General features: G+C 31.8%; 1 protein-coding gene across 2 annotated transcripts in view; it reads right to left on the reverse strand.

Annotated features, from left to right (window-relative positions):
• GLRA3 (glycine receptor alpha 3) overlaps positions 1-28,000 on the reverse strand; it is a gene marked incomplete at its 5' end in the record, with an annotated part of 162,744 nt that overhangs the window by 111,922 nt on the left and 22,822 nt on the right. For both annotated transcript variants that reach the window (XM_079141035.1, XM_079141034.1), the window contains one exon: positions 11,481-11,608. In XM_079141035.1, the coding sequence (XP_078997161.1) occupies positions 11,481-11,608 (128 nt within the window). The remainder of the gene's footprint in view (positions 1-11,480; positions 11,609-28,000) is intronic.

Genomic DNA, 28,000 nt, shown 5'->3' on the forward strand with positions numbered 1-28,000 from the left:
ATAACTGCTATAGCATCCATATGGCAAATTGTGCTTTTAAATTGTTCATTACATTAGCCAATGTTGGCCTGAAAAGCAAATGACAGTAGTTACAGATGTTTTCAGCAGCAGGTTTTCTTTTAAATGTTCCTTAAAAAAATAGAACATGACTTTTAAATTGAGATGAAGAGAAAGCAGAATATCAAAGTACAACACAAAGCCTTGGCAATGATGTTATTGTTATTAACACTGGGGGAAATTGTGCATCAGGAAGATATAGAGCAAGCAAGGTAACAAGTGCAACAACCCAAATGTTCATTAAGAATGGTTCTAAGGAATTTTAAACATAAATTTATATTAAAACATCACCATTTCAAAATCAGAATACAATTGAAGATTAATTTAAAAAATAATTCGATCTAGAGATTTGTTTTTAGAAAAATGTGCATGCATATAATGAAAGTGTTTGTTTTTTAATTCACAAAATTTATCTGATGACTTAAATACAGATTTAGAATTATTTGCTAGATAACTTTAAATGTTTGTAAACTATGGCATAAGTAGAACTCAGTTTACATTTTCCCTTTCTTTTTTCCTTCACTTCTCTATCCTTCCTAGAAATGCAATTCTTATACTAGTCAGGTAGGGAATATAAGATAGTCATCTATGCTGGGAATAGCAAGGAGGAGAGCTCAGTAACCTAGACCAGGGGAAGCAGTATCTGTGGAGAAAGGTTATGAAGTATGGGAATGTTGGAGACAGTGTCAGTGAGGAGTGTGTTCCCATAATGGGGCAGCCTGATGTGGAGTGTGAGAACCACAGAAGGGTGATGTGTGTGTTCCTGTTGGGACATCCTGGCATGAAGAGTCGGAATATGAATAGGCATCTATAGAGACTGATAAAACTGAGCAGGGTTTCAGAGTCCCATTGGGGTAAGGAGGGCATTTGTGCAGGGGAGGGAATAGCAGTAGACAAGGGAGATTCATTACATATTGATCAAATAAGTAATTATATTATTGAAGTTAATGGGAGCCAGATTCCTGCTGTCAGATGAGGGAGTTAAAATGTGGAAAATTAGAAATTAGAACACATTTTTGGTATTGGAGATAGTGTGGGTTCATGATCTCCAACAGTTAATAGAGAAGTAAATATAGATGCAAATGTGTGTGTGTGTGTATATATGTATATGTGTCTGTATGTTGTGCTTGTGTGTGTGAATGTATGCTTACATATGTGTGTTATCGATGTATCCTGGAAGATGCCAATTTAAGTAAAGTGAATATCACCAGTAATGGTAACCAACATGGTCCACCATACGATGAGATGCAATCTGTGATGTTTTTGCCAACATGTGGTTCCTAAATTGAATCATGAGGAAAAATTAGACAAATGCATTCTGCTAAATGAGTAATATTTTTTAAATGCTAAGATTATGTAAGTCACAGAAAAAAAATGAAGTGATGGTTCAGATTGAGGGAGACAAAGACTAGAAACTGGATCCTTTTGTTATGAAGACTGAAATAGAATTCATACTAATCCGCTTGTTTTAATGGTTTTCTAGGAGAACATACTCATTTGTAGTAAATATTTAAGTGTTAGGGCATCATATCAACAACTTAAAGTAGTTCAGGGGAAAAAACAAATTTTTTGTACTCTTCCTGTAATTCTTGTGTTAGTTTGAGATTGTTTTAAAATAAAAAAGAGGTAATTACTACAGAAGGAATGATTTAGAAACTAAGAATCATATACAAAAACTAAAAGTATGTAGTTCAGAATCTGACTTTCAACATCTAAAGCGAACATTTATAGTTTAAGAAGGGTTTATTAATCAAGAGATTCTTCTTGTCAAAATGACCTTGTGTTATGTAAACATACAAACATATGATGAAAATTATTGTGAATCATTTTATTAAAGAGTTATAGTGTTGTGATGGATAAGAACAGTTAAAATGAATAAAGGAGAGTTTTTAAATCCTATTTTTTACCTTGAAAAAAATATGGTCAGGAAATGAGTTTAGGTATGTATGCCATCCTGTGTATAGAATGTGTTCTAGTAGAAGAGACTACTGGACAGAGTAGATTTGTTATGTAGGAAGAAAAGGATTAATATATAGAAATACTACAGGTGGAAACAAATCACATTGTGAGGGCAAACAAAAATTAATTCTAGATGAAAAGAGGGTGGACATTGGAGACAGAATAAGAAAACAATTTAAAAATGTAATAAATATGTGAGAGGAATAGAGAATCAGGTGACTCCTAAAAGTCAAGTTACGTTCCAAGTTGGACTTATGGGACATAAAAGACTAACTGAGAGACCAAAGATTAAGGTCAAAGAAGAGAAATAAAATACAGGAATGGCTGGTAAATATTATAGTAAAACAATATGGTCTCATGATTATATTTGCTATTTACTTGGTTTTTGTTAAAATTTCTTCTGTTTCAAATGACATCTAGAAGATTTATTTCTAGGAAGGACTTGAGCAGTTTTCTTTCTCCCTGGAGATATGAGGATGATATTATTGAATAAAAACAAGAATAAAGTATCATAGCAAGGAGAATGCAAAGAAACTCATAATTACTTTGATGACATAAAATTTAGAAGGCAGATAAAAACAGTTGACAGATGAAACAGCAAAGCATAACATAAATGCAGTGAAAGACTACATGGAGAAGGAAAGGAGTAGAGTAAGAAAGGGCCCACAAAAAGAACACAGCCATCTGTCTCAAAATTTCCTTCCTGTTTTTCATTTTCATCTATATTCTTGTTGAGCAAGGGTGGCCTGGTATTTAGCCCTAGGGGTTTGTTTGTTTGTGTTTGTGTTTTTTGTTTGTTTGTTTGCTTTGAGAATAAGGTCTCTATGTTTTTCAGGCTGGTTTCAAACTCGTGAACTGAAGTGATCCTCCCACCTCAGCCTCCTGAGTAGCTAGGACTACAGGTATGTGCCGCTATTTCTGGTTTCTTATGGGATTTTTTTTTAAGAAAAGGAAATAATTTTGTTCTCAATTAGGACAAAATGGTGCTTGTCAGTGCCTCAAAGCTAAAGTCTTCTCTAATTCGGCAAACTTAGTCAAACCTCAACATTCAATTTCAGCAAAACTCTGACCAAGGTAAATGCAGTTTTAGTCAGATTTTCCTTTCAAGAGAAAGAGCAGAAAAATTGCCCTTCTCACGCACACACAACCATACATACACACTGTCTCCCTTGCACACATGCACACACATACAGAAAACAGACAAAATCTGCATTAACACCCATGCAATTCAACTCAGTCCTTTCTGAACTTCAGAGCACTCTTTTACATAGAAGAAAAACAGTGGCTAAAGAAGAATGAAAAATATAAATATAGTTGTTCCTGCACAAAGAAAGAAAAATGAAACATTGTATAGAGAAGAAAAACAGAGTGGTAGGATGAAATGAAAGAGGTACTGAATTAGCAGTCCAGTGAGCAAAGGAATCTTATAATACCTGTGTTGTAAAAGGCTAAGAACATCAAACAGAATAAGTATTACCAGGAGTAATCAATTTCAGTTTTGGTGTGTGACTCAAAGAAGTAGAACTGTGCATAAAGAAGTGCTAAAGCAAGGAACTGCAGCTTTTCATTACTGAAAGTTTTGGACAATTTAATTTTTACGAAACATAAAATAACACCTGCCTAGACACCTATAACACAACCACCATGACTTCACATTTAGGGAAATAGTTTAGGATAAAGGGGATTGTGAAGAGACCAAAATGCAATTACAGAGTTAAAATCTCTCCAGGCATTCAAAAAGTATAGAAATGACAACAAGTATTATCAAATCAGGACTTAGAGGACATATCTCCTTAATTGCAGAGGGAAAGGACAAAGTGTTGAAGGGCTTAAGAGAAATGTGTTAGAAACAATGATAGAGGAAGGTATCAATTTTATTTTAACAAAAGAAGAGTTACTTTGGAGAAATAACACAAAACAATGCCAGCATAAGCAATAATTTCCTAAAGAAAACTGTCCAATATATGCAGAAATCAAAATGGAATTTGATTTACAATGCTAAATGTCAATAGGCAGTGGGACAACATCTGTAAATCTCTGAACTAGAATTTTGTAACGATAATTGTGTAAAATTTTTCACTCTCAAATGCATTTAAAAAGAGGTTCTCCTGGAATATTACTCCCTGATAAAAAGAAATGAGCTATCAAGTCATGAAAAAACTTGGAGGAATCTTAAAACTATATTTATAAGTGAAAGAAACCAATTTGAAAAACCCACACACTGTATGGTTCTAATTATTTGACATTCTGGAAGAGGCAAAATTCTATAGGCAGTAAAAAAAGATCAGTGGTTATGAGGGATTGGGGCTAGTGAAGGAAGGAGTAAGAGAGGGATATTCATAGCTTAAGCTCATATTTTTAGGGCAATGAAAGAAACCATTCTGCACAATATGAAAATGGTAGACACATACTGTTATGCATTTGTCAATACCTGTAAAAACTGTACAATACAAAGAATGTGCCCTAATGTAAATCATGCACTCTAGTTAACTATAATGAACCAATATTGGTTCATCAATTATAATTAATGTATCACTTTAACAGAAGATAGTAGGGCAAACTGTGGGGGCTGTAGTATATGCACTTGGTAATCAATTTTTCTGTAAAATTAAAGCTGATCTGTCTATTAAACAAAAAGATTATCAAACAAACCGGAGTTCAGAAAATATATAAATCATTCTCCTGTCCTCAAAATGAAAGAGTATTTTATTTCATTGGTTTTTATTATTGTTGTTGTTGGTCATGTGAGGGAGACCAGGTAGAAATCAAACATAATCCCTTAAACATAAGGTGTGTGTGTGTGTGTGTGTGTGTGTGTGTGTGTGTGTGTGTGTCCCCCTTAGTTCTTAACTCCTCTAGCTCTCCAAGTTGTTAACACCATTGGCACCACTGAATTGTGCTGACCTATGGGCTGTACAGTCTGTGGTTTATGCCTAATGATGTGGTGCATTCTCTCACATTGTGCCTCTTCCATTATTTTCCCTTCCTAAACAAAAAGAGTTTAAAAAGAAAGGCTTTCCAGTTCCAAGAAAGAAATGGTGACACATCTATTATTTTCATTTTTCTAATAAACATGTCAAGCTTATTGCTGGAAAAAAAAATGGAAATAACTATTTCTATACATACTATTTCTCCTCAAACCCCAATTGTTGAAATAATAATTTTTGTAAAAACTTTCTCTTGATTAATTAGCTAGTTTAATAGTATATGGATCATTCTTTGATCATTCTTTTTATCAACTCCCAGATCATTTATAAAACCACTTATTATTATTAAATACCTTCTTTATAAGTTTTTCAAATGATTATATTTGATAGCACTAAGATATATAGAAAGTTGAAGTAGTTTTTGTATTCCTGTCAAATTATCCTTAAAGTACAGTATCTTTATTGGAGAAAGCTGATCCTCAGAAATTTTAAGATGAATTGAAACTATTCTGAAAGGGAAGAGAACAGATGAATCAGTGGAAAATAAAGTGAGTTACTCACCCAATTATTTTAACTTTCTTTAGTATTTATTTCTAAAAATAACTAGCATTTATATTTGATTATTTACTAAGATAATGTTTCATAGAAGAGTCTATTCTATTTGTGCTCCATACCCATTTAAGATTCTTTGAGAAACGTTTATTCCTATGCTTTTGTGGTATATTTTAATAATATTTAAAATATTTAATCTTAAGCAGAGATAAGATTTTTAAAAGGTATACTTTTCTTAGAGAAGTAATACAAAGCAAGGCAAATGTCATAATTCTGGTTAAAGAAAAAAATGCCTAATGGGCGTGGTGATGCAAACCTCTAATCCCAGAGGCTTGGGAGGGGAAGGCAGGAGGATTGCAAGTACAAGGGCAACCTTAGCAACCTATCAAGACCCTGTCTCAAAATAAAATATGAAAAAGGGCTGAGGATGTAGCTCACTGGGTAATCACCACTGGGTTCAATCCCCAGTATCAAGAGAAAAAAAAAGAGAGAGAGAGAGAGAGAAAGGAAAAAAAAAATATTCTGAATTCAGAATTTTAAAAAAGAACAAAACCAAAGTTGCATTTGAATAGCATCATTTTTAATTTTTTAATAAAAGGCCTGTAAGATAAATTCTCTTTCATTATGAAGATATTATGAAAATAGTCACAAATTTGTAACTAGTATTTCAGAAATGAACTTCATAATGTATACAAGGCTGGAACAATTATTATTTTTAAATGCAGATAATTTGAAAGGCAAAAATGTTACTCCATTATTGTTATAACTTGTACTTCACTGATTACTAATGAGGTTAAACACTCCTTTTTATTTTCGTTAACTGTCTGATAATGCCAATACTAAGATTTTGTTTGTCTTCTACAAAATTTATAAATTTCAGGGAGGTCTAACATGCAGTTTTTTCTCCATTGCTTTTATATTTGATAAACACTTTCCTATGGACTAATCAATTATCTAGGTAAATTATTTTCTAGGTTTCCTTTTTTTTTCTGGTCATTAACATCTTTAATCCATGAAGAAGTGAGGACCAAATCATTTAATTTATTTTAATATATTTTTACATATATTCTATGTCCCATTTCTTATTCTTTTAAAAATTATTTACCTAACTTTATCCATTTATTTATTATTTGTTTTATATTGACACATAAAAACTGTACATATTTATGGTTACCATGTGATATTTCAACAAATTTATACATTTTGTAATAAAGGTCAATCCCAGGAAGCGTGTATGCTCCTCAAACATTTGTCATTGCTTTGTAGTAAAAACATTCAAAATTATTTTTTCTAATACATTTGAAATATACTGTACATTATCATCTATACTCACTTATTTCTCCTAACTTAACTACTCTCTGACCAGCCTTCCGCACTCTACCCCAACACTTACTAGCCTTTGGCAATCACTATTCTACCATCGACTTCTATGAGATCAACTTTTTTTAAGTTTATACATGAAAGTGAGATTCTACATTATTTATCTTTCTGTGTCTGACTTATTTTAGTGAATATAATATCCTTTAGTTCATCTGTGATGTCATGGCTGGATGTATTCCATGGTGTGTATGTTCTACATTTTTGATATCCATTTATCAGTTGATGGATAGTTAAGTTGATTCCATTTCTTGTGAATAGTCCTACTGTGAATAGTGCTTCAGTAAACATGGAAATGCAGGTGTCTCTTCAACATACCTCATTCATTTTCTTTGGATAGATATATACTGTTCAGTGAGCTTACTGAATCATAACGTGGTTTTGTTTGTAATTTTTTGAGGAACCTCCATACAGTTTTCTGTAATGGCTGTACTACTTCACATTGCACCAACAAAATATAGAGTATTCTTTACATCCTTATTAGCATTTGTTATCTTTTGTATTTTTGATGATAGCCGTTCTAACCTCAGCGGTGATAGCTTATGGTTTTGATATGCATTTTCCTGATAATTCATGATGTTGAGTACTTTTTTATATACATGTTGGCTATTTGTGTGTATTCTTTTAAGAAACGACTATTTAGGCCTATCGCTCATTTTCAACTATTTTTATTCTCCCACTGTTGAATTCCTTCTATTTTATACATGTGAATCCCATATCAGATGATTAGTTTGCAGATATATTTTCCCATTCTGAAAGTTACCTCTTCACCTTAGTTCATTATTTCCTTTGCTAAAACGATCATTTAGTTTGATGCTATCTCATGTGTCTATTTTAGCTTTTTTTTTCCCCCTGAACTTTTGGGGTCTTATCTGAAATATACTTGCCCATTCCAGTGTCCTGAAGTGTTTCTCCTATTTTCTTCTAGTAGTTTCATAATGTTAGGCTTGCATTAAGTCTTTAATCCATTTTGAGTTGATATTTGATTATGATGAGATAAAGGGATCTAGTTTAAATTTTATACATGTGGAGTCTGTTTTTCTTAGCATCATTTATTGAAGAGACTGCCTTTCCCCAATGCATGTCCTTAGCACCTTTGTTAAAATTCAGTTAGTTATAGATGTATGGATTTATTTCTAGACTCTGTCCTGTGACATCATCTATGCATCTGCATTTATGCTGATACCATACTGTTTCAATTACTACAGCTTTGTAATACATTTTAAAGTCAGTTATGCAATGCCTCTTGCTTTGTTCTTTTTGCTCAAGATGGCTTTGGCAATTCAGACTTTTTTCTGTGCATGTTTCCATATGAATGATAAGATTGTATTTCCATGAAGAAAATCATTGATATTTTGCTAGAGATTGCATTGAATCTGTAGATCACTTTCTTTAAGTAGTATGGAAACATTTAAAAAATGTTTACACTAATAAAATATCATAGTACAATATAATAGTGTAAAAAATATATAAATATTATTGATATTCATATCACCAAACTATTTTTAAATGTTTTTATTAGTGCATTATAGTCATACCTAATAGTGGGGTTCATTGACATAATCATACATGCATGGAATATATTTCCTCTTGTCTCTCCCCTATCCCCCTTCCTCTACTCTACTGGACTTCCTTATCTTTATTGTGTTTTTTTTAAATTGGTGTTTTGTAAATGTAGAAAAAGGTGAAATTCACTGTGGTATTTTCATATATAAACATAGCATAGTTTAGTCAATTTTATTCTGCAGCTTCTCTCTTTTCCTCCTTCTTTTTCCTGTATCATCTTCCTCTATTCCAATGATCTCCCTTCTATTTTCATGGAATTTCCCATTCCCCCCTTGTTTTGCTCTAGCTTATGCAAATGAGAGAAAACAATCAACCCTTGACTTTCTGAGTCTGGTTTATTTCACTTAGCCTGATGTTCTCCAGTTCCATCCATTTACCAGTAAATACCACAATTTCATTCTAATTTTTGACTAAATGGGTACATGGGTTGGTTCCATAACTTGGCTATTGTGAATTGTGCTACTATAAAAACAATATAACTATATCACTAAAGTATGCTGATTTTAGTTCTTTTCAATGAAAATCAAGGAGTGGGATAGGATGTTGGTCATATGGTGGTTCCATTCTTAGTCTTACAATTTTAATTCATTGTATTAACAAATTGGAAGGGAAAGCATGTAAAATACCCATTTTTAACTCATTCAATTAGCTAGCTAAATTTCTTCTAGAATTTGATTTAGGGGAAGTCAATCCATATGACAGAGGAGATGTATTTTTAGTTTTGTGAACGCAGAGATAATGGTTTAAATATTATCAGAACACATTTTTCAATTCACACTTGAATGCTTGATGATCTTTTTTTCTGAGTGAGTTAAGGTATATCACTGAAAAGACTGATCTTCCTTGCCTCTTTTTCATCTAATCAACTTTGGTGCAGTATTGGATTTAAGTTTTTAGTGTTTAAATATTTTTCTTAACTATAAGGAAGATATGTAAAGACTATTTTATTTATATTTTAAAAGTGAACAGTGAAATCATGGTGAAAAGATTTTGATAGTTTGTTCAATAGAAGTGTTGACTATGTTTAATTTGGAAGTGGAGTTAGGAGTGTATCAAAGTCAGTAATTTCTGACTCTTGGCACAAGATGAAAAGGCAAAAGTTGTAGATATAAACTAATGCACTAAATTATTTCTATATTTGATATTAATATTTTTGTTAATCAAATGAAACATACATTTCTTTTTCTAATATCAGGAGTACAAATATCTTAAACATGTGAAAGAGAAAACTCTCCTTTTTTTTTCTCTTCTTCCTTTTGTTAAGGATCCTAAAGAATGGAATCTTTTAATAATAAGAAAAAATCTACTCACTTCTCAACTGGCATAGCTATCAGCTTGTTTTTAGGAATATATTTTTACTAAAACAGAGTCAATACTTAATTTAAGGATAGATCAGATCCTTGTATATATTCCTTTGCTGGTCTCATGAATAATTAGTAATAAAAATCACATTTTAAAATGGCTTAAATTTTCTTTTGTGCATGAAATTATTGAAACAATAAAATAGAACTAAATTTTACAAGAGAAAAGCAGAGGCACCAGGGCCACTATGTTTAATAACTTATCTTCATTTTCATTAAAATATCAGTTGAGGCTATTTATATGCTTTTAAAATATTCATAGACATTTAAAAACAGAATGAATTTTCCTCTTTAATTTTCAGCAAACAAAGTGCAATATTTCTGAATCACTGAATTTAGAGTCACCATTATGAGTCCACTAATTATTAATTATGTTACTTTTGGTTTACTCATGACCACTATCTGTGTTCTCAAGATCTATTCAAAATTCTGAACCTAATGACAGAGATACTGTTTTAACTCGATTTGAAAAACATTATAATCCTGAAATTTCTTGCTTTCATTTGTATGTTATACCCCCGTAAGATATACTATTTTCTCACAGGTTGATATTTGGTGTTTTCCTTCCATGATATTAAAAATATTTATGGGTGAAAGCTTAAAAACCAAACTATACAATCTACAATTTAAATGTGAAACTCATTTTAATATTGAAGCAATCCATTTTAGGGTTGACTCATTAATTAACAAATTTTGCTCCTATTCTTTTCTCTTGCTACCCATTCTTGATATTTATTATTCCTAATTAGTCTTACACCACTACTAAGAAATTTCTTTTATTTTTTTCTCATATAAGGACAAAGTAAAGAATAGTAATTGTAGAAAACATTGTTGTTATTTCTTTCTTCCACCTTCAGGAATGAAAACATCTTTCCTGAATTCTATGCAAAAAGTATGTATTTGTATAACTTATTTTCTCTGCTCATTAGAATAATATTCAAGATAGATTAAATAGTGACATGGAGGCAGTTTTCTTATCTTTTATCCTAAAATTAAATTCTAGGATATATTGTGGATCTGGATAGGTCACATATAACTAGTACAAATATGCTGATCATCATTATAGTAAAAAAAGAATAAAAAGCAGTACTCCTTAAATTGTTTTTCTCCTTTTCTAGAAATTGAGGTAAAAGATTTGGTAGGTAGCCTTATGTTTTAAACATTATCAGTGACTTTTAATTATCCAGTCCCTTCTATAGTAAATAAATTCAACAATGATTCTCTACAATATAGAGTCCTGTATTGCAGAGAACTAAAGAAGTGAGAAGTGACTGGGGATAGGGCCTTTTCTGAGCATGTTGAGGCCCCGGGTTAGAACACCAACACTGAAAAAACAAAGGGTGAGGGGGAAAGTTTATTACTGGGTCTTAAAATACACTTTTATGCCAGTTAGTGAGATAATAGGAGATTAAATAACAGACACATATATGCTTCTAAAATAAATGGTCAAGACCATAAATATTATAACTATTAGGGGGAAAACACTGTTGGTCCAATGAAAGCACATGATGATAGCGCTGCACATGAAATTAGATTTTTCCTTTCAGGACACATGTGTGACTAATATGGTATTTGAAAGATAATTGAAAATAAGCACTAGAATTTCTGGTGGAATCAATTTTAAAATTTATTTAAACATATTTTAGAAAAATATGACTGAAGTAGTAAACAGAATAGTTACCTTTAAAATTAGGTCTGATTCTTGCATCATACCCTGATGTCCTCCCCATTAATTTATCCAGAAAGTCAGATGGTGACATTGGAGCACTTCGTGATCTTGCACTATTTGTTTCCTTTGTAGCAACCAAACTACAAATGAGAACAAAATGATAGACTTTACAAAAAAAAGTCATTCTATCAACTTCTACCTATAATTTTTTTAAATGTTAATCAAAAATACTTTGACAACAAAAAAGAAATTTAAATACCATATAGTGAATATTACTATAATGACACATTTATATCTGGATTTATAATTAGTACTTATAAATTATGTTTCATATGTGTTCAGTTCAACCATCAGAGGTGGCACTGTTTTCTATTAAAGCTGGAAACAAATTCTATCTTCAAATTATTAGCCTTTCAAAATCTGTATTTTCCCAAATTTGAATTAGTGTATTAGGTGAAAGAAAATATGAAAATGCAGCTATGAAATGTAATTCTTGCTTTATTGAGGGGAAAAACCTCAATAACCTTATTTAGGTTTTGTGAGTTTTTCTCAGCAGTAGTAAAACTTTTGTACAATAGATGAAATAATAATATCCTTTTCTTCAATTAGAGTGCTTCTTACATTAGTAGTACACCCAGTTAAATTCATTCTGTTTTCACCTGTGTGCCACTAATCTATAGAACATTTTGTTCAGATCCAGAATTAGGGTAGTGTTAAGATTGAGAAATTACCTTAAATGTGATTTGAGCCCATGGATATTATAAGGTTATAAACGGTGTCTGTGAAAGGTTGTGTTCCTCTTTTTTTTAAATTTAAGCATTTTTCCTTTCTATGCATTTGTCCTTCCTAGAAACCCACAGTGTAACTGTACCACTGCCCAGCTCCTCATATACATAGGGTGATCCACAGAAGGCCAGGGCCTACTGACTAAGATCAAATAATTCTTTTTATCCACAGAGCTTTGCTCAGGAAAGTAAACCTGACTTCCTGAATCCACCTGGGGTTTGGAACTCATGTATTCAAGTTGATGTTGCTTCCTAGAGATCATCAATCATCACAACCCCCAGAAGGTACTCACCTCAGCATTGTACCACTTTGGTCACCATCTTATCATAGCACTAATTATTAAATTTCTTCTACAAGAATTTTAGGGAGTAGGAAAATGAACTTTAGAGCATTCCCATTAATTTGTCTACTGCACAGATATATGCAGTGATTTGTAGGTAACTCTAAAATCCAATTTCAATGATGGGAAAATAATATTTCTGAAAACAGTGTTATAAAACAGTACTTATTATCTCTTGCATTGTCTTTTGGTTATACTTCGTTCTGGGCACTCTAAGTTAGTCCTCTCCTCAGTGATTCTCATTCTTTCATCCTAGCTTTCTCCCCAGACAGAAGCTTATCTCCCTTTTGTGTTGTTTTCATGTTACTTGATCATCCTTTATCTTTGATTGTTACTGCTCAACCCAATTCCCTGTCATTGTACTCACTTGGAAGATTTTTTTCTAATACAAAAAAAAAAACCCATAAAAATAAAAAAGCATACTACCTTCTCAGTGACTACAATTTTCTGTACTCTCTGGTTTTAAGTAACTTTTTCCCATCCTATTAAACATAATATTTGTTCATATTCAATGGCCCAAGAATATATAACAGAAAGGCATTTTTGCAGCTCTCATAGCTTTATATTGCTGCTTCTAAACCATATCTTTTATTTTCTTTCAAAATTCCTCCATTCAGTTATCAGATAATTAACTTCTGCATTATCCTATCAGTGAAAATACCTGTTTACCTGAATCAGAGTCAATAATGCTGTGCCTTTCCCATTCAAAATAATAGATGACTGTGTATATATATATTAAGCTAAAATTCCTCACATTGTGCACTGGACAGATGAGTTATGTAGTTCAATCCTCAATGCAACAGCATATATCCTTATAAGTGGGAAGCAGAGATATGTTTAATATGAGACAGAAATGGGAAGACAATGTGACAATGGAGGCAAAAACTGGGGTGATGTACTACAGCTAAGAAATGCCAACAACCTGCAGAAATTAGAAGAATGAGGAATGGATTCTCCTTAGAGACTTTAAGGGACTACTCACCTTGCTTTTGAGCCCAGTAAATTGAGTTCAGATTTTTGGTTTTTAAAACTATGAAAGGGTAAATTTCTGTTGTTGATAATTTGTTATAGCTTCCTTAAGAGGTAGGTGAACACCAGCCTTTTAGTAGATTTTTCATTACATTTAGTAATGAAAGTAACAAAGTATCACCCACAAAGTGGTTTAAACTCATGATTCTGGAGACTAGAAGTCCAAGATGGAGTTGTCAGCATGATCTGTTTCCTTTAAAGTTCTCCCTCCTTGGTTTATAGAAGGCCACATTCTCTTTGTTTCTTCACATGGACTTTACTCTGTGTGTCTATCCTTATTTCCTCTTCTTGTAAGAACAGCATTAGGGACAACCAACATGATCTCATTTTATCCTAACTACCCTATCTCCAAATTCACATTTACATGTGAATTTCAGGGGCACGATAACACTGGGCATGTTCACAACCCTATACATATATGTGGTTTTCTAGATGCCCAGAGATATGTTTCCATAGAAACACAGCTTTCCCATACCTCTATGGATATATTATTCCACTGTTTTTCCTTTTAAGATACTTGGTTAGTTTATTGTTTGTCCTTCTTGTTACACAATTGACTTAGGTACTTGTGACATCAAAAAATTGTCTTTAAATGTTTTTGATAAATGTCTCCAGAAAACAAAAAAAATTTTTTTTACACTGGGTGTGTTCCAATTTAGTTTAAATAAAAACAACCTTGTAAGTGAGTTTTTACAGAGAACTTCCAGACAGGAAAAATAAAGATAATTTTCTAAGAATGAGGATTTAAGAGATTTCATACTTGCTGAGCGTAGTGGTGCAAACCTGTACTCCCCTGACTGGGGCATCTGAAGCAGAAGGATTGTGAGTTCAAAGCCAGCCTCAGCAATTTAGGAAAGCCTTAAGCAACTCAGAGACCTTGTCTCTAAATAAAATATAAAAAAAGAACTGGGGATGTGGCTTAATGGTTAAGTGCCACTGGGTTCAATTCCCAGTACCAAAAAAAGAAAAAGAGAGAGAGAGAGATTTCAAACACTTCTCTGCCACTTCTTATGACTTCCATGTTGCTGTTATATTTTGTGATTGAGTGCTATTGGTATACAGTGTGATCATGGAACTGTAGAGAATGGAGAATAAGAATTGAGCAAGTTATAATGTCACAAATCCTATTGTTTTTAGCAAGTTAGATGTTTTCATGATTAAAATCCATGGATTACTTCAAGCTACCAATTAATTGCTAGTATTCTGAAAAAATTGATTTTCATGATTTTTGCCAGTTTTCTCACTGCATTTATGAAGAAGAAAATTTACAAAGGTCTATACTTCGTTGTTTTTGCCGGTATCAACCTGCAAATATCATCCTAGATATTCATAACTGGTTTCCTCTATTTCGTGTTAGAGTTTTTTGCCTCACTGCTCAGCCACGGAGCTCCTATCCTCTCTGGATAATATTATTTACTCCTATAGTATCAACTTATTCCCATAATACTATTTCATAGGACTTAAAAATATCCTTTTTCATAATAATGTCAAGATTTGATTTTAAAAGAAAGGATACAGAAATTTCTTTGGGGATTCCACAATAATGAATATTAAAAAGTTATGATAGACTGAATATCAGTAAATATTTGAGTGATTGTTACTTTGCTGGCAGTAATAGAGCAATAATTCTATCTGTGTATCTATATATGTATCTATTTTGAGAAAGAGAAAGTGAGAAGGATAAGTAGAGGATATTTATATCAATACATCAAGTGTTGCTAATTGGGCATTTCAAAATTTAGCTTCACCTTGTTTTAAAGATATATTAAATAGTGTATAGCATGATAAAGAAACAAAATGATTAAGAAATAAATGGAATTAAGATTCCCAGTGCCTTCTACAATTCAGACAAAATGAAAGTAATTTTATTTCTTTAGGTAGATAAATGCTAAATTCTAATAACAATTGCTTATGCTCGTACAGTGCTTACCTTCTAAAAAGTCTTGTCTTTTCTTAATAGTTTTTATTGACTCACTTCTAAAGTGATTTTTCAAATATTACATTCTAACATCAGTCTTAAAATGAAATATGTAAACCAAACTAAATCACATCTTTCCATCTCATACTAAGAAATTTTACATACTTTACAAAGAGATGTAATAGTTTGATATTTGAATGAATATGAGGAGTGAAGTACTGAAAAATTCCTATTGTGCCTATAGAGATTTCATCAGTGTATTTTTTTTTTTTTTTGTAATTATTGCTCCCAATTCAAGTAATGGTAGGGACTGGAATGTTAATGGCATGTGATGCTTACATTTTTTGCAGTATATGGCCACGTTGGTTAAAAACCCTTGGAATTTTGGATATCCACACTAAGATAAGAGGGTCAAACAGTGGAGATATGAAAAGATTTTTATGTGGTTAATGTGGCATTATTCTACTTATGAATATTTCTTTGGACCTCATGATTTTAGAAAGTAGCAATTATATGTTGTGTTCTAACTGCTTTATTTTGTGCATGCTAAAGATTTGAATGGAAACAAGATAATTCAGTATACTCTCTAGATCGTTAGTCTTCCACCACAAAGTTCGCAAACATACTGAACTTGTCCCGAACTCCTGGTTGAATATTTTAAACACTATTATCAAACATAAGCTACTCTGAACACAGATATTCTTTTTGAATGATTAAATGATAAATACTATTGTTTAAATATGACAAAATAATTACTATTTTTACAATTTAATAATTGTTATTATTTTTAATAATATTTCATTTCTTTTGATATTTTCAAAAACAATAATTGGGCTACTTCAATAATTGTACTGTCCAGAAATTTGAACTAACAGTACTGTTAAAATTCCATTTGAAATATATTCATATCTCCAAATTTATTTACATCCAAATATATTAGACAAAGATTATGACATTGGTTCCAGTGAATATATAAAAATCTATTCCATAAAACACCCAATAGAAGCTCATTCATTTATTTATTTGGCAACCATTATTGATGCCTGGCAAAGAGTCTGCATCATGCTTGGAAGAGTTTCAAAGAGAAAGAAATTATAAATAAATAAATGTAAAAGGTGCACATGTCCACATAGATTCAGTGTTCAACCTTTTTAATCACCAACACATTGTTGAAATGGTTTCTACTGGAATATGAACTTTTATTGGATATGCAATTGGTAATTAAAGTGACTTCAAGAAAAGAAAACTCACTATCTCTTAGTCTACTATGGACTAGTATGGAAAATACCTCTTTGGTAAATAATCTTAGAAGGACAAGCTATTTTATTGCAAACTATGAAACCTATTAAGATAATCTACTTTTTCTAAAAGCAGTTATATATTTTATAGTCAACATCTCCTTTTTTAATACAAATTTAAAATTTTAAAAATATTTTTATCATTATAAATTATACAACAAATTATGTTGACATGGTACATAAAATTAATAAAATTACTAATCTTATATGATTAATGATTTAAGATGAGTATATGAAATGCACATTAGGCTTAGATATTAGAAAAACAGGTAAGAGATGATAAATTATTTTAAAAACACAACACATGAGCTTGTATAAGCCTTTTATAAATAGAAAAAAGTTCTCTATCCATAAAAGCACATATATGTGCTTTATATAAAGCATATAATATGCCATTATGCACTTAAAATTTTTGGTAAATATTGAAACAATGAATTTTTCATTCTTGAAAAATTTATTAAATAATAAAGCACTGTACTTAGAACAGTAAAGTATAAATAACTTAAACGTGAAGCTTCAAAGTGTTCACATTTCAGTAGATTGCTGCAATTGTTCTCTTTGGGAAATTAGCAGGCACTGGAAAAATAGATGACAGTGAAGTAAATGATATTAGTTCATTGTTTTCCTACACTGTGAACAAAATCTTCACATTTTATAATAGGGATTCAAAACCAAGCCCTGCATATTGATACCTATAAAATATGAGAAAATTCTGAGCAGAGAAATATTCCATTTTTTTATTAGTTATTATGATCTGAATGTGTCTCCCCAAATTTCATATGCTGAAATTCTAACCCCCATGTGATGGTATTAAGTGGGCTTGAGGGAGGTGATTAGGTCACAAGGGCATAGTACTCACAGACAGGATAAGTGTCCTTATTAAAGAGGCCCAGGCAATCTGTTTGGTCCCTCCCACCATATAAAGTAACAGTGAAAGGAAAGTGATCAGTTATCCAGGAAGCAAGCTTTCACCACACACGTAATTTTTCTGTGCTTTGATCTTGAATGTTTTAGTTTACATAACTGTGAGAAAAATTTCTGTCATTTATAAGCCACCCTCTTTCGATATTTTGTTGTTGTAACCTAAAGGGACTAATGACACAGAGCCATCCAATTACTTATAGGCAATTGATTTTATTTTTGAAGATTCTCAATTTCAACTCAGGAGGAATTTTGTCAGCAAAATTACATTGAACCATTCTATAGAAAGCATTTTACATGTAAAAATGTCCCTTCGTTTTCTGAAAGAGGCAGAGGCTTTGAATGTAGTAAGACTTCCTGACAACTATAATTCTTGTTCTGGTAAATTTTTCCTAAAACTTTTCTTTCCCTTACAGTAACATCTAAGCCTTGCACCAAGTGAACATTAGTAGACTGCCCTAAGAGAATTGAAGTCATTTGAGAGAATTTCTTCCTTGTCATGAATACATTGTGTAAGTCTTCATATAACCAATCTTGAATCTTACACCACTCTCTTTTAAATAGACAACAACATCTTATATATAGTGAGTTTTTGTTGTTGGGTTTTTTTTTTTTTTTCATTTTTTTTTTTAGTTTTAAACTCAGGGTCAGGGTAGGAGGAGACAGGGGGAAGAAATTCAAGACTAATTTATAATGGATTCTGGATGAAAAACTATCATCAAAGCCTCTTTTTTCTTTTTCTCTAAACCGTGGACTTTAAACAAAACCAGCATATTTATAGCAAGTTACTATAATGGTTAGCAAATTACCCATGATCACTACTTTTGAAATAATCAGCTTTGACTCTTTTAGAACAGTCTTTTATTTATAAATTTTCTCAAAATCTGTGTTAATTAGCTTCCCTCCCACACTTGGCTCTACTTTTCTATGCTTTACCAAAAATTGCAGTTACTATTAACTTTTCTTGGAAATTATGTGTGGGCTTAAACACATTCCCATCAATGAATTTTTTTCACTTAAATATTTTACATATTGTTTATTTAAAGAAGTTTTATTTAAAAGTTCAGAGACTTTAAAGTCTTAAAACTTGCAAAATCTATTCACTTCAGTATGGGAACATAAAAATTTATAAAAATATTCAATAAGATTATATATATATATCTTACATATGTCCTCCTACATATGTAGGAGGACAGAAATAACCATTAAATATAGATGTTTTAAAAAGGACTTTTAATATAATCATCAAAACCTAGTCATCTCTGCTATATGAACCTTAAAATTATAAGAGAAAATATTGAAAGGTACAGCTGACAAACAATGTAGGTTTGAGACAGATCATGGCCCATATGATTGCAAACCTGTGTGCATCCATTTTCATGAATTGATTTGCACAGGGGTAAGGGTGACTGGTGAGGAACAAAACCACTGTTCAGACTCCTGAAGCAGATAACATTTCGAGAATCAGATTTTACTGTGAAATCTATGGCTCTGTGAACCAATTCTGTGGATTTATAGGTCCTTGTCAAAAATACAGTTATTATTTGGGACTTTCTGAATTATAATAACAAGCTCTCACTTGAAAAATAAGACACAGAATGGAAAATATGACCATTTTTATCCATTCTTTGTGCTCCATTGTAAGGAGAACTAAGGGGAAATGGGGCCATCTGGGAATATGTGTCATTTTTAAGTATTTCAAACTAAAGTATACTGTCTTAGAAAAGGAATCATTGCAGTGAAGACATTAGCAGTGAAGCAGATCTTAAGTTGATTGCTTGAGATTAATTATTTAAAAATAGACCAAAGTGGGAGAATATAAGAGGACTATTCTAGAACACCTCTAGAAATTCAAAAATGAAAAAAAAAATTGATGGTCTACTGGGATCTTGATACTAGCTACTAGGTAATACACCAACAAAATATGGTTATAATTTTAAAGAGGTCTCACTTTAATGAAGCTTGGGGAATTTCGATTTATGTAACAACAGAAATGATCACACTTCCTGATCTCTTAGGCACAGGATTCACATACATAATGTCATTTAATTAATAAGAACCTTGTTGTTAGGTATTATTACCTATGGAATACAAATGAAGAAAATAAGGTGTGTAGAGAAGTTTGTAATTTTTTTCCAAGACATGCAGATTTATAAGGACCAAGTCTACATTTTAAATCAAAACAAATTTTTCACCTAAAACAGTAGAAAAGGTTTTTAAAATCTACATTGGAGAGCTAATAAACAGAGAAAAATGACATGTCTAAGACCTAAGAAAATAGAAACTCATAGAGGTCAGCCCAGTACTGTCACTGCATTTCCTCCTGGGGTATGTTTTCATTAGTTTCTTATCACTGTGACCAAAATACCTGACAATTACAGTGTGGAGGGGTGATGTTTATTTTGGCTCATCGATTCTGAGGTTCAGTCCACGGTAAGGCAGAACACCATGTTGGAAGGGTGTGTTGGAGGCAAGCAACTCAGGACATGGCAACCCGGAAGCAAAAAGAGCTCCTCCCTCGGGATAAAATGTAAACAGCAAATATACTACCCCAGTGACTTATTTTCTTAAGCTATACCCTACTTCCCTTAGTTACCTACCACCCAGCTATCCACTCCTTTAGGTTAAAGCTCTCAGAATCTAGTCATTTTACCTCTAAACCTTTTTGCATTGTCTCACACAAACTTGTGGGGGACAGATCACATCTAAACTGTAACAGGGTAGCAAAAAAATTCAGGCAAAGCAGTTAAGAGGTTAACAACTGTAGTACAAACTTTGAAAGTTTTGAGAGTTTTGGACACAGAAATTGTACGCAAGTACTCACCAAAGTGAGTATGAGTTAAAGATCTCAAAGAATTAGAACTTTTGACTAAGCATAAACCAGAAATTTAGAACTCTTAGAGAAGCTAATTATTACTTGGAATCATTTCAGTTTCCAGAACCAGAATAAAATAATTTCAGATTGTGAGCAGCCTACCTTTCTAAGTAAAAGCAAAAATAAATCCTTTTTGGAGAAAGAATGAAATATCATTCTAAACCTCAAGTTGTATCTAATTTTCTATATAGTATATCTGAATTACAATAAAATATAAGCACAAAAGATAGGAGCATAAGACCTAAAAATCAATATAAATGTGGAATGGAATACATATATGAAAGATTCAGATGATGAATTTGTCAAACTGATTTACATAACTATACTTTATATGTTTAAATAAAATAAGGCAATTCCAGCAATGAAGTCTACTTCAATTACCAATCATACGAAAATTCTATAATTTAAACATAAAATAATATTAAGAACTCAATTGTCTTAGCAGATTAGGCATAGCTAATAAAAGAATGAGTCATTTTCAAGATAAAAAATCATAAAAATGTACAGAAGGTGGCATGGAAAAATAAAATGAAAAATATATTCTATCTAGATAGTGAAAAAGAGGTGAAAATGTCTAAGATCAGTGAAACTGGAAATTCAGACTATGAAGATATAGAAACCAATACAGAAGCAATAAATGATGACTTAATTGTTGAGAATATTCCAAAACTATTGATATTTAACTACAGAATTGATATGTACTAAAATTTGAAGAATTATTTTAAAAATGATCTTGATACATCATAGTAAATGTGCCAAAAATAAACAAAAGGTATAAGTATAATTGATATTAAAGTAATTTCATAGAATTTATCTCCCCCAGTAGCAGTATTTGAAGCCATGTAATCCTTCCTTCTCTCCTATTGCTGTGTGGACTGTGTCACTAGCATAAGCCATATTTTCCTAATATACGAGATTTCTTTGTTCTTACCTACTCAAATATATATAGTCCTATCTTTTCCATCAACAACTCTACAGAATCATTCCCATACAAAGTGCAGTATACAAACTTCATTTTATTTCTTTTTTTAAACAAAACACAACAAAAATTTTCTTGACTTCACTCATTTCAGCTGCCTACTCTTTCTCTTAAAAGCATAACTGAATTATGTATACTCATTATGCTAATTCCTTTCCTTATATTTGCTCTTCAGTCACACCAGCCTCTTTAACCTCTCCATTAATAAAATGCTTTTGTCAAGCTCCTAAAATCCTCCACATTGCTAAATTCAGTGGTCAATTCACATTACTCTTACATGAGTAGCATAAAAAGCAGTTGATGACCTCTCCCCTTTTGCAAGTTGGTTGCTGCCAGTTTTTTCTCTTTCTGCTACAGCATATTACTTCTGAATCTTTGTTTTTCATTGCTGCTTCTTTATTACCTATATCTCTGAAATTTGAAATGCTTTTTCTTAATTATTGGCTCTTTTCTTTATATCTTCTTTTGTGGTGAGCCATCCAGTCTCATGACTTTGAATACAGTATAGAGTATATTAAGCACTTAAATTTTATTCAAGTCATGAATTCCCCCTGCACTACAGACTGTTAGGTGTATCTCCTTGACATCTTCATTTGAATATATAAAACTGAACATACTCAAATTAAATTCCAGCTGTTCCTACACAAACCTGTTTTTTTCCTGTTTTCAAATTTGATCAATGGTAACTCTATTCTTCCAGTTTTCAGGATGAAAACCTTTGATAACTCTTGATGAAGTTTTTTACTTCATATATCAAATCATCCTGTTGGGTCCCCCTTCTAATTTTATCTATGATCCAATCATACATACATCACTGTTCTTTCTCATTAGTCTGATCTAGCCTTGTACTCACCATGACCTTTGTTTGGAGTACTCACTGGTCTTCAATTTGTTGAGGTAAGTTTTATTTATCCTTATGATCTAGGTTTAAGAATCATTTCTTCAGGAACCCTTAGCTATTAACCTCTTATTTTGCAAAGTCTTTCTAAAATATATCTCAAATTTGTCTTTCATTAACAGCACTATTTTTATAGTACTAATCAACTTCTGTCTCCTATATTGAAGGGTTTAATATTTAAGCAGAAATCATGATAGTTCCATTTATTTCAGTAGTCCAGAAGCAATCCAGAGTATCCATGGTAATTAAATAAATAGTTTTGAGATGAATTATCTAAATATAAAGTCTACTCTTTCTCTTCTATCCTTCTGCCCAAGTTAGGAGTGAAGCTAATGAATAATTAGCAAGGACCAAAGAATAAACAGAAATAGAGAAAAATCAAGAATCAGAAATCTGGAAGAGGGGCTTTAAATCATTCAAGTACATGTTTGAAATTATCACTTAATGGTAGAAGTGGAGAGAGATAAATTGGAATGCTACAGTTACCATTTTTTTTTTTTTTTGGATACCAGAGATTGAATTTAGAGGCACTTAGCCACTAAGCTACATCCCCAGCCCTATATTGCATTTTATTCAGAGACGGGGTCTCACTGAGTTGCTTAGTGCCTCACTTTTCCTAAGGCTTGCTTTAGACTCGAGATCCTCCTGTCTCAGCCTACCCAGCTGCAGAGATTACAGAAGTGTGCTACTGTGCCCAGCTACAGGTACCAGGCTTGATATTATAGTGTTGTCTGCATTCAATGCTTCCATAAACAAGTGCTAGTTATGGTTATCTCTGTTCAGTGCTTGCTAGTTGCCAGTGATAAATTGCATATTGGTTGTGTATATATGTGTTTGCATGTGAAAAGGGTTAATATAAGGTTATTGGTAGATGTGGGGTGGGGAAGGAGGATTTCATTGAATAGTAAGATATGTGTTAAGGGATTAGTGTAATCATTTGAGATTTCATAATTCTTATCTTTATGTAATTTATTTTATATACAAAATTAATTTTTATTATAAATTCATTCAGTTTTACTAAATGCTTCAAATGCTATATTTGTAATTCATGGTAATTGTTATAGCTTCATGAAAACTGTCCTCATGGGTAATGGTTTACTTCTTTATAGTTTGGGCATCAGTTTATTTCAGCTGAAAGAACTAAAAGGCCATAACACAGCTAATTAACTCACTGATTTGTAGCTTCTTAATGACTTATTTATTTTAAAGAAAACTAATTAAATGTTTCAGAATATGTTGAAATTACTTAGAATAGACTTAATAGTTCCTATTATGTATTGAGTGAACACGATAATTAAATGGAATGCATCATGGCACAATGGTTGAGGCTCCAGATGGACAGCCAGGAGGCTTGTGTTATGTTCCTTTTCTGTCACTAACTAGTTGTTTGGCCTTGAGCAAGTCAGACATTCTTTTACCAGTATAAAAACAGAGAAGTAAAAGTGATACATATTTTTCACAGATAAATTTAATAAAATACATGACAGTATACACACATGTTTAGAAAAATGCCAAATTGTTTTGCCAAAGTTTGCTTTTTTGCATTTGATGCCATGACTCTTTTGAGTAAGGGATATCTTTAATTGCAATAAAGAGAGATTCACCCAACCTAATTCATGTAAAAGGTCCCTAGATGATTAAAATATCTCTCAGAAATCTAAGTGTAGAATATACAAAGAAACCTTGGAAAGGACTGAGCAACATAAAAGAAAAAAATTGACTGACTTATCCCAGTGCATGAATTGAACTACTTTATCAAGAGAGGTTTAAAGTCACATTGCAAATATATAGTGGTAAGGGCTTTAACCTTCTGATTAATGACATTCGGTCTTTCATAAATCAAATATTGATTGGATATTTATGGAAATTTTAGGTTTAAATTGTCTTCTATTCAGTAACTTGTAGTATTGTTATTCTAATAAGAATTTAATTAAAAAGAAGTAATGTTTTATATTAAACTTGGTAAAAATTTGTAGGAAAGAAAACTGCTGAAACATTAGTCCAGAATTTCAGACAGGATCAGAATGAATGAACAGATTTAGAGCCTGTGATGGGAATATAATGGGAATGTCAGTGTGATTGGAATAGAGAGAGGGTCAACACGATGACTGATGAGACTGGATAGAGAAATTACTACCAGATTACACAGTGTCTTATAGATCAGATTATAAACTGTGGTCTTCATAGCCTCATTTGGAGACAATTCTGTTTGTCAAAATGAGAGCTGTTTTAGTCAGCTTTTTCACTGCTGTGACCAAAAGTCCTGACAAAAATAAGTTTAGAAGAGAAAAAGTTTATTTTGGGACTCACTGTTTCAGAGGACTTAGTCCGTAGATGACTGACTATATTCCTTAGGGCCCAAGGAGAGGCAGAACATCATGGCAGAAGTGTGTGGCAGAGGAAAGCAGCTGGGGATATGGTACTAGGAAGCAGAGAGGTGGAACTCACCTTAACTAGGACAAAATGTATACCACAAAGGCAGACTTCCAGGGACCCACTTCATCTAGCCAAATCCTACCTGCCTATAGTTACCAGTCAATCCCTATTAGAGATCAATGTACTGATTAGGTTAAGGTTCTCATAACACAATCATTTTACCTCTAAACTTTCTTGCATTTTCTCACACATGATCTTTTGGGGGACACCTCATATCTAAACTATAACACGAGCTGAAGATAGTAGTCTGGATAATTCTAAAATAGTGGACATAAAGAAGAGCAGAACATTCTGAGTTGATAAAGTCCACAGAATTTGGTGATAGTTTGGACTGGGTATGAGGAATTTCTCAAAGACAATTGTGGTATTTTTAAAAATCTTTAATTTCTTTGATGTTCCTCTTTTCAAAGAGTGGGGCCAAATTTTTCTTCTTCTGAATATTGACTGGGCTAACTGCCTTGGTGGTGGTGTGTAAAATGTGTCATAAAAATGTATTGTTACTTCACTTCGCTTTTTTGGATCACTTCACTCCAGGGAAACTAGTCATCATGTCATAAAGACACCCAAGAGTGAAAATCTGAGGGTTTATACCAATAGACTTTTCTAGCCATATGACTGAGACCTCAGAATCAGAGTCTCTAGCCCAGTCAAGACTTCATACGACTGCAACCATGGTTAACATCTTAAAAATAACCTTGTGAGAGATCTTGAACTAGAATACTGACTTAGGAGTGTGGCTAATAAACATTTATTGTTGTTTCAAGCCACATGAGTTTCGGGGTAATGAAAAATAACATTTTTTTTTTTTACTAAGATGTTCATGTGTAATGAAAATATAGGTTAATGAAGAATTCAATAATTTTAATGAATCATAATTTATTATTAACTATTAATATTCTCATAGAAGTTAGGTCTTCAAGAGAATAACTTTTCAAGCGAGAATGTTACCCCAATGATTCTCTCTGACTACATAAGTGATTTGTCAAATTTTCAAATTTCAGTATCATTTCAGAAAGTAATAAAATCACCCTTGATTTGCTTTAGAACATCACTGTGTAACATGACAGAGACCTTTGAATTCTGTGTCATATTTCCTTCCAGAGATAAGATGTCTTCCTTAAATATATCAGGCATAAAATAAATCCAAAATTTCTGAAGCTTATAGTTCCTGTTCTTATATCATTTAAATGTATTTGGTAAGTCTTTTTTTTTTTCCCTTAATCTGTAAAGTTCATGGTTTTTAATTAGGCACTTACAGTGATTATAAACTTGAGGACTGGGTTGTCACTCAGTGGGACAGCACATTCTTAGTATGTGCCAGACTCTGGGTTCAAGCTACCAGATTTCAAAAATAAAAATAAAATGATAAACAAATCCATAGTTTTATAGACATACATCATTATACAAATAGCTGCATGCATGAGACATCCAGAAAAAATTTAATTCCCCAAAATAAAAAAGCAAGTTTTTAAATCTTAGACTAAACTAAACAAAATAATTAATAATTCTTATTAAGAGTAAAATGTGTAGATTGACAAGATAAGACAAAGAAGGGTATTTGTTTCCAAGATATTATTTTTTATAAATAATCAATGTATATGCATGTTCATATATTATGTATATGTGTATCTGTATACATTTAAAACACGTTACTGTATCTATTTAGTTATATATATATGTGTGGTAAAATAAAAACAATTACTAAAGACTCTGGATGCAATATAGCAAATGAAAGATAAAGTCTTTGTGGCCAAGAAATGTACATTATGATAGAAGAAATGTAATAAAGAAACATACAACTAATTGAGCTAAAAGACTTCTGTTTCTCATGAGTATGGATAAAACAGAAAAATTAGCCTATATTGGATAGGATAGTCAGTAAACACTTTTTAAGGAATTAAAATGTAAGCTGAATATGGATCAGAGGGAAGAATATTCCAAGTAGAGGCAACAGCTACTTCAAATTAATGATGTTGTAAACAGTCAGCAATCTATTGTAAAATACTAGCATAAACTTTCTCTTATTGCACACCATAGATATTAATAAACTCCAAGTATTTAAAGCTCTAAATAAGAGTATGTCAATAGTTCAATATTTTAAAATAGTTTAAGAGTAAGCATATTTATTTTCTCTCCCTTCCAAAATTTATTAAAATCATCATAAAGGACTAAAAACATACAAACTAACTAGAAGACAACATGAAGGACATAAAAACTAAGAAATTCCTGCAAGTTTCTGATAGATAGTAGAATTAAATAATCTCTATGTATGTTTGTATGTATGTATTTATCCATCATCTGAACATACAATTAGTTGTATGTTTGTTTGTTATTTGTTTCTATCATAATGTACATTTCTTGGCCACAGAGAGTTTATTGTTCTTTCCCTATATTACATCCAGAGTCTTTAGTAACTGTTCATCATTTTAAGAAATGAATAAAAACATTATTTCAAAGTAAAATGAGCTAATTAAGTTTAAAGATGTTTGAATCAAGAAGTTTAAATAGAGAACCGTGTCTATTTTCTAAAATTGCCAAACATTAACAATGAAAAGAAAGATTTTGAAAAAAAAAAAAAAAAAAAAGTGAGACCAAAACGACTTTAAACTTTTTAATTAGCACCTTTTGTGAATACTGCAGTACAATAAAATCTTTAAAATTTGGGACCTTTAGTACTTTTTCTGAGTTTTTCCCCATTTTTTAAGGTACATTATAATTATATATAATAGTGGGATTTGTTGTTACATAGTAATACACATATGATGTCAGTAATATAATTGGTCATTGTTATTCCCCAGTGTTTCCCCTTTCCCTCCATTCTTGGCATTCAGTATTTTCAACCCAGTAGTCCTGCCACGCTGTAAATCAAGTGAGAAGTAATTAAGCAGTCAAAGTATAAGGTATTGAATAGTGAACCATATGTATAAATGCTTTCTTTGGAAATTTATTAGGAATATACTGCAGCAAAATGAGGAGGTAAACCAGGAAACAGAATCATGACAAAGAGCTGATGCAACTTAGAAAAGTAACAATGTGATTTCTGAGACTGCAG

Source organism: Sciurus vulgaris (assembly GCF_902686455.1).
Source record: "Sciurus vulgaris genome assembly, chromosome: 5".
Taxonomy (NCBI): Eukaryota; Metazoa; Chordata; class Mammalia; order Rodentia; family Sciuridae; genus Sciurus; species Sciurus vulgaris.